Source organism: Giraffa tippelskirchi, chromosome 13, assembly GCF_054371585.1.
Source record: "Giraffa tippelskirchi isolate mGirTip1 chromosome 13, T2T-mGirTip1v1.2.pri, whole genome shotgun sequence".
Classification (NCBI taxonomy): domain Eukaryota; kingdom Metazoa; phylum Chordata; class Mammalia; order Artiodactyla; family Giraffidae; genus Giraffa; species Giraffa tippelskirchi.
In genome coordinates, this window is record NC_137287.1 from 109485537 (window position 1) to 109493776 (window position 8240).

At 50.5% G+C, this 8240-nt stretch overlaps 1 protein-coding gene across 2 annotated transcripts in view; it reads left to right on the forward strand.

Moving 5' to 3' along the window:
- Positions 1-8024, forward strand: part of PPP1R16B (protein phosphatase 1 regulatory subunit 16B) — a 106993-nt gene extending 98969 nt beyond the window's left edge. For both annotated transcript variants that reach the window (XM_081560348.1, XM_081560349.1), the window contains exon 11: positions 3083-8024. In XM_081560348.1, the coding sequence (XP_081416474.1) occupies positions 3083-3592 (510 nt within the window). In that variant the 3' untranslated portion in view covers positions 3593-8024. The remainder of the gene's footprint in view (positions 1-3082) is intronic.
- Positions 8025-8240: the final 216 nt, after the last annotated feature.

Below are 8240 nucleotides of genomic sequence, written 5' to 3' on the forward strand. Positions count from 1 at the left end.
TGTGGCCTTCGTTGTGCATGGGTCTGTGTCTCTGTTTTCTCTTAGAAAGACACCAGTCATTGGATTAGGGCCCACCCTCATCCAGTGTGACCTCATCTTAATGTAACTGATTACACCTGTGAGAAGACCCTACTTCCAAATAGGGTCACACTTAGAGATGTGGGGTGGATGTGAGTTTTGGGGGGACACTGTTTGACTCAGTACCAATGCACTCAGGTCCATGCCTGGCTTCAGTCTTGCTGAGTGGAGTATGCAAGTTTGGGGCCAGAGCAGAACTACTGGGCACAAGAAAGAAGGGGCTGACCATACCAGCAGTGGTGTGCCTTTGTGGTTCTTCCATCACACAAAGAGCAGCTGAAAACATTTCTAGCCAGTGTTCCTTGGAGGGATGCAAACTGTGTCAGTGGGACCCTGCTTCCCTGTGTGAACAAGGAGGTCATATGAGGGCTTGTCTTGCTGGCAGGAGTGAAGGCATCTGCTCTAAAGAATTTCCATCGTAAGGGGAGTTTAAGGGAGAATAGATCCATGTATATGTACAGCTGAGTCCCTTTGCCGCCCATCTGAATCTATCACAACGTTGTTAATCAGCTATACTCCAATATAAAATAAAAAGTTAAAAACAACAAAAAACAGAAAAAGGAGGGACTTCCCTGGTGGTCCAAGGGCTAAGACTCCTTGCTTCCAGTGCAAGGGACCTGGATTTGACCCCTGATCAGGAGATAAGCCGCAACTGCAGACCCAGCTCAGCCAAATAAATGTTAAAAAGAAAAAGATTTGATTCAAAGTGTTTTTTAAAAGAGAGACTCCCCACCGAAACGCTGACTGGGATGAAGCCCGCACACTCGGAGCTCGTGTTCTGCCTTTCCCCACCTAAGCCTGGGGGTTAGGAAAGAAATGAGTTGTAGACTGAAATCAAATCACATTTCAGATGCTTCCCCAATATGCTTTAATTATCTTTTCTTTGCGATTGACGTGTAACTTGTATAACCTACAGAAATCTTAAATGAATTTTTCAAAGACCTCTTACCAATGTGTACCTTCAGGTGAAAGTATACGCATTTCTGTCACCCCAGAAAGCTCCTACGTTCCCTTTTCCAAGCAGCCCTTCCACCCCAAAGATATGAGTGTGTGCTCAGTCACTTCAGTTGTGTTCGACTCCTTGGGACCCCATGGACTGTAGCCCTCCAGGCTCCTCTGTCCATGGGGATTCTCCAGGCAAGAATACTGGAGTGGGTTGCCATGCCCTCCTCCAGGGGATCTTCCCAACACAAGGTTTGAACCTAGGTCTCCCGCATTGCAGGCAGATCCTTTCCTGTCTGAGTCACCAGGGAAGCCCAGCTCAACCTGGTGCTCTGTGATAATCTAGAGGGGTGGGATTGGGGGTTGGGGTGGGAGGGAGGTTCCAGAGGGAGGGGCTATATGCATACCTGTGGCTGATTCATGTTGATGTTTGGCAGAAACCAACACAACATAGTAAAGCAATTATCCTCCAATTAAAAGAGAAATGCAGGTTCTCAGGCCCCACACGCGATGGACTGAATCATAAACCCTGGGGCTGGGACCCAGCACTCTGTGTTTTAACCAGCCCTCCAGAGGATTCGGATGCACGCAAGAATTTGAGAACCACTAATCTAAAGGTGTGTTTGCTCAGCCTGACTCCCAAGTCAGGTTTCTGACAGGACTCTGCACTGATAGCCCCCTGGGCTGGCTGTGGTACCCACTTTTGGCAGAGCTGACTCCCTGATAGCAGGCACAGCCGTGATAAGACAACGCTGTCTCTTCAACCAGTGGTTCACTATCTAAACTGTATAAGAAAATCACCTTGGGGAGGTGTTTTGTTTTTGTTTTTAAAACTGATATTCGGGCCGTAATCCCAGCTGATTAAATCAGTCTCCAGGCTTTGGACTCAGGCATTGTATTTGTTTATTTATTTATTAACAAATATGCTTTATTTTTTTGAGTAGGTTTAGGTTTACAGAAAAATAAGTGGGGGACTTCCCTGATGGTCCAGAAGACTCTGTGCTTCCACTGCAGGGGGCAGGGACTGGGGAACTGAGATCCCACGTACTGTCGTGTGGCCAAAAAAAAAAGTTTTTTGTGTGCCTTTTGACCTTGTTTATAGTGATTTTTGGTATGCTTTGTATTTTTGTTACTGTGAAATGTATCCACCTTTTCGTTAGAGTTTCTAGGTAGCAGCTCCTTTTAAAGCTCTTGTTACCCAGGGATTGCTGGGTATAAAAGATCTCTGAGTAAGAACCTCTCCCATTTGGAGCAGAGATTTCCCAGGAGTATAGGGAGAGGATTCTCAGTGACCAAAAAGCCCAACTAAGATTGACTTACACACACACAAAAAGAATGCACTGGCTTGGGTAACTGGAAAGTCTGGGCCAATTGGATCTGGGGGCTCAGAACATATCATCAGGGGACTTCCCTGGCAGTCCAGTGGTTCAGACCTCACCTTCAAATGCAGGGGGTACGGGTTCAATCCCTGATCAGGGAGATAAGATCCCACATGCCTTGAGGCCAAAAATCTAAAATATAGAAACAGAAGCAATGTTGTAATAAATGCAGTAGAGACTTCAAAAATGGTCCACATCAAAAAATCTTAAAAAGTATCACGAGGGTGCAGTGTCTCTCAGTCTCTGTCTCTGTCTTCCTTAATGTTGGTTTCACAGCCAAGCAGACCTTTTGGTGTGCTGTCTCCCCAGTTTATGACTCTCAGCCCCGGGGTTCCTACAGAAACAGAGCTGCTCTTCCCCAATTTTTCTAGCAGTAAGTCCCAGGGTTGAGTTTCATGGAACCAATTTCTGAACCCATTCCTGAACCAGTTCCAATAGTGAGTTTATTGATTGGCCAGGTCCCGGGGTCATGGTCTATCTCCCGGAGCAAAGATGGGAGTCAGTCGGGTCTATCAAAACCCACAGACTGGTGAGATTCCCCAAAGGAAAACGGAGGTCTTACTACCCAGGTAGGGAAAATGGAAGAGGACAGGTTCAAGCAATCATGCCCTCAGTAGAGGCGCAAGTAGGGGTGGGGTTCAGATCCCCCAGCCAGCTGATGACGTTGTCCTTCTCACCCTCAGAACCCCAGGCTGGAGAAGCCCGTGCTGCTCTCCGAGTTTCCCACCAAGATCCCACGCAGCGAAATGGACGTGCCTGTTGAGAACGGCCTCCGGGCTCCGGTCAGCACCTACCAGTATGCGCTGTCCAATGGGGATGTCTGGAAAGTGCACGAGGTGCCCGACTACAGCATGGCCTATGGCAACCCTGGCATGGCCGATGCCACCCCGTCCTGGAGTGGCTACAAGGAACAGAGCCCCCAGACGCTTCTGGAGCTGAAGAGGCAGCGGGCTGCAGCCAAGCTGCTCAGCCACCCCTTCCTGAGCACCCACCTGGGCAGCGGCGTGTCCAGGACGGGCGAGAGCAGCAGCGAAGGCAAGGCCCCCTTGATCGGAGGCAGAACTTCTCCATACAGCAGCAACGGGACCTCGGTGTATTACACGGTCACCAGTGGAGACCCCCCACTCTTGAAGTTCAAGGCCCCCATAGAGGAGATGGAGGAGAAGGTCCATGGCTGTTGCCGCATCTCCTAGTCTCTATGGGTTGGAGGAAAGAGATGCATGGGGAGAGGGACCCTGGAATCCAGGCCAGCCCAGCAGCCCTGGCTTGGGGGGGGGCGGGGCAGCTGGGGCGGGAAGGGGGAGGTGGGCTCTGCATTCCAGAGGAACTCAGAACCCACCTCTCAGCCAGCTGCCCATAGCATCACCACTTCCCACGGTTCTGCTTCTTGCCGCATTGTCTGCCATCAAAAAACAAGGCCCATCGTGGCTTCCTGACTCATCCTGCTGTCAGATTTGGGGAGGACGAGCTGGGATTCCAGTTCTGTTGTTGGTCAAGGCTTCTCTGGACCAGTACTCACATGTCACATATCAACACACACACACATACACACTCACACTCAATCAACATGTAGGGATGACACAGCTGGGCTCATGGGAAGCAGGTGGGACTGAGAATTTGTGAGCTCTTCCTAAGAGGACTGAGGTTAAGAAGATTCAGAATTTGTCACCACTGCCAACATGGCTTTAGGAGGGGAGGGGGCCTGCTAAGCTGAGACCTGTCATCCTGCCAAGAGTCCTACAAGGACTTGGTATTGTCATCCCCATCTGGTGGGAGCAGGAGGTCTTCTCTGTGTTCAGATGGAGCTATGGTAAAGAATCTGCCTGCAATGCAGGAGATGAGGGTTCGATCCCTGGGTCCAAAAGATTCCTCAGAGAAAGGAATGGCAACCCACTCCAGTATTCTTGCCTGGATAATTTCATGGACAGAGGAGCCTGGTGGGCTACAGTCCATGGGGTTGCAAAAGTTAGACACAACTGAGCGACCAACACTTTCACTTTCATGCACCCACAGCGGGTGGATGAGATGGGTGTAGACCTGCTCCCCACAGCCTTGCCCGTGCCCAGAGCCAGCTGTGTGAGCACCCAGGGACCAAGGTGGGATACCAGGTAATTCCACTCCTGGAATAATCCAAATCCTGTTTTACTCTTGGATGGAAGCATGAAAATGTGGAGAGGAGAGGGAACAAAGGTAGCATTTTCAAAAATGTGTTGGATTAATTCTTCTAGACTGTAAAACTCCAGGTTGGGGAGGGTGATCACTGAATTAGCTTTCTTTCACAGACAGTATCATGATCACTAGGTTTTACTGACTGGCATTAAAAAAAAAATGAAGCTAAGGGAGAAGCTTCAGTTGGAAGGGCTTTTCCAGGGAGAGAGGTGAGTTCGTGTTGTTAATTTCTGCAGACATCTCTGTTCAGCATGACAGAGCCCAGCGCCCTGGCCGAGCTTTGTGAATGGTCAGATGGTTTCAGTCCAGCCTGTCTCACCCTGTCCTCCTCAGACTGAGCCATCAGAGTGAGCAGTGGGGGGCTGCAGTGTCCCCCACCTCTCCCAGAGTGAATGTTCAGGACTCCCGGCCCAGCTTTGCTTTTTTAGGAATGCCTGGTGACATGGGTTTGCCAGTTGGCTCTTGTGAGCTCCTGTCTGGCCCAGGGGCTGCTATCCTGCCCCGGCTCAAGCCTGCAAATCCGAGGTGCTCATTTGTGGTCCAGCATTGTGCGCTGCATTCAAGTGGTGGTGCTGGAGTTGGGTCTTGCGCCAGCTTTACAATTTCATGGCCCCCAATCTTTCTGATGCTGGGGAGGGAAGACTAGAGGGACAGGATGTCTGCCACCTCTCAACTGCATCCTCTCATGAGCCCTTTGAAATTGTTGCCCACGAGTTGGGCGCTGTCCACGGGCTTGGCCAAAGCCTACTGGTGTAACTAACTAGCTGCAGGTCTGTTTCCTGCTCCATGCGCCTTTTACTTGTCCTAAAACTACCTCTTTAGAGCTCTGAAGGGGGCCCCTGAGGTCCAGATTCAGAAATTTGGGGGACAAATCTGGATTCCCTTTAACCCTTTTCTTTCTGAGCCTATGAGAAATTCTCCCTGCGAGACATCTGGGCCAGAGGTTGGGGCTGGGGGGGCCCCTTCTGCCACAGCACTAGTAAGGGTGTCCGCTGTTTGTCCCAGTCCTCCACTGTGGCCCCCAGGGCTCCTGTAGCCTAAAGGCAGAGCTGGATCCCAAGGGCTCTGGCTGATGCTTCACCAGGCGCAGGGCAGCTGGGCTGGAGAGCAGGGGCCTCAGGAGTCACTTCGCTCCTGGTGGCTCCTGGATGCAGGGAGAGTCACAGCATCAGACCACTCCCACCCCAGTTTCAGGGCAGATGCAGTGTAGGGTGGAAAGTCAAGTCAGGTGACTGCAGACAGGTGTGCATGATGCCTGCTACATCTCTGGGGTCTGGAGCTGGCTCTCTTATCATCTCATCCTATGACTGGGTCAGGGCAGGTATGATCCAAAACCCACATACCTTTAGGCTTTAAAAACAGTGTTCAGATGAGACTGACACTGGAGTTCCTCTCGAGCTGTGAGCTGGGAGGTCCCAAGGGAAGCCACATGCCCCTAGGGGAGAGCCGTGCAGGTTTTCGTATCTGTTTGCTCAGAGGCCAAAGACTGAAGGCATTTATTGCCCCCTCTGAGTCCTTCTGGCTATTTCCTCCTTCCTCCCTTGCTTCCTGCCTCCTGGGCCACTGTCTCCCACCCAGAAGGCTGGGAATCCCAGCTGATGGCCTGACAGGAGCCAACTGCAGGCTCTTGGGCGTTAGCTCATGTTTTCAGTTAGGGATAAACCATTCCCATCAAGTCCCAGGGGAACTTTCCCTGTGGATCTCCTCGGTGTCGAGGGACAAGCTGGGGCCAGGGTCATTGAGTTATTCACTCTGTAGTTTATTGAGTAGCTGAGGCTCACCAGGCACTGTGTTAGGCTCTGGGGATAAAGGAGGAATGAGGTAGAGTGAGGACACTGCTCTTTACAGTTCTCGTCCTTGGAGGACCACGAGTACCAGCAGCCCCCATTTGATTCAGAGACAGAAAAGCTGTGTCCTGGTCTGTCAACCCTTTGCTTTTCTGCTCTTGAGAATCCCTGGACTGTGGATTCCTTTAGTTTGGAGGTTGCTGACATGGCCACCCTTGGATAACATTTGCCACTAAATGGTGGAGATGCTGGGTCTTGGGTTCCAGGCAGATACCATCTGAAGTCTATCTGGAACTTTCAAGGATGGCTGCCTTCCCGCCAGCATCTTTTGGGCACTGTCTAACAGCAGTTTGAAGTCAGTGTCTAGAAGAACAAGGAGCCTGGAATTTGCTGCCAGATGCATCTCAGGTGCTTCAGCTCATTGTCTCTTGCTCGTTTATTACCTAATCCTCCTGCCCCACCAGTGGATAGTGGGAGGAAAAGGAGCTTCTCCTTTAACATTGAAGCCTTTCCTCATAAGTCTGCCTCTGTTCCTGGCAGATGTGGAGCAAGGAGCAGGGAGAAAGCTGGCAAGATCGACCAAATACCCAGCTCCTGGTTAGACCCAGGTCTGGTGGCAGTTCCTGGCAGATTAAAGGAGGCTATTTCTAAAGCATGTGCCACATAGCTCCATGTGAGTTCCAGCCCTTGCTTCCACCCTGAAAATTGGTGACACCCACCAGAGACTGAGCTGCTGGCTGGTAGCTCAAGGAAGTTGAATGAACCCTAAGCCTAAGTGACGATTTCAGGGTGTAATTCTCCATCAGTGCAGCATTGATGAAACTGCTGTGTACTGTTTGATCAATCTCAGCAGGCTCAGAAAAGTTAACAAGGGTGTGTCCCCTGACCTGCCCGCCAGTTGGCTGGCCTTGTCATAACGTGAGACCCATTTTGGTTATTGGTGTCAAATGCCTTTTGATCTGGAGTTCTCTCTCCCACTTGCTTTTCCAGAGCAGAATACTGGGATGCTTTCCAGAAGCGTGCTTCTTACAGGATGCCTAGAAGGACTCTATTTAATTCTTGCTATTGTGACCTGGGGACAGTCTCCCCTCCCCCAGCCTCCCCTCCCTAAGAGCCAAGGGTCATTTGGCCAGTGGGTGACTGCAGAAGCTACTGCCTTCGCTAGAAGCGCTCCTTGACAAGAGTCTTTTGTTGGCCAGTTGGTCGGAGGGCCTACTTCCCATGGGCGCTGTGAGTGCCAAGGTGCGGGGCCTGGCTCTGCGCACCCAGGAAGAGTCTGCAGATCCCCAGCCCCCCCGCAATAATTCACCAGACCAGAAGCCACTGATGTACAGAGAACACTTAAGAAAAATGTATTTTATGTGAAAAAAAAAAAGTTAAATCTCTGTATACTGTATCAGCAGCTTTGTGTAAAAATGGCAATCAAGAGAGTCTAATATATTTAAAACCTTTTTTAAAAAAAAAAATCCTTGCAGATCTTTGATATTGTATTGAAGTAACTTCCAGGTAAGCTCCTTGCCACGTGGCAGTGGTGGGCCATTCGAGACCGTGGCTCAACCGCATCCCAAAGGGGCGTGCCCCTGGAGTCGCTTCCAGTTGCCAAGGCCTGTGACAGAATTCGCTGTTAAAGAGTTTTTAATTAAGATGAATTAAATTCCTTTTAATAACACCTGCTCCGTGTGGCTGTGGTCATTGCTATGAGCTTGCTTGAACTATAAGGATTTGAATTCACAAAGAGGTGATGCCTGGGATAGACGGCAGGGAAGGGTTTCCCGTCCCTGCCCCCACCTCAGAGGCCTCTCCTGGTTGGCCCCGGAATCACAGGGAGGCCTGAGGACTCAGCCATGGAGCAGGTATCTTTCTAGACTGCAAGTAGGTGAAACCA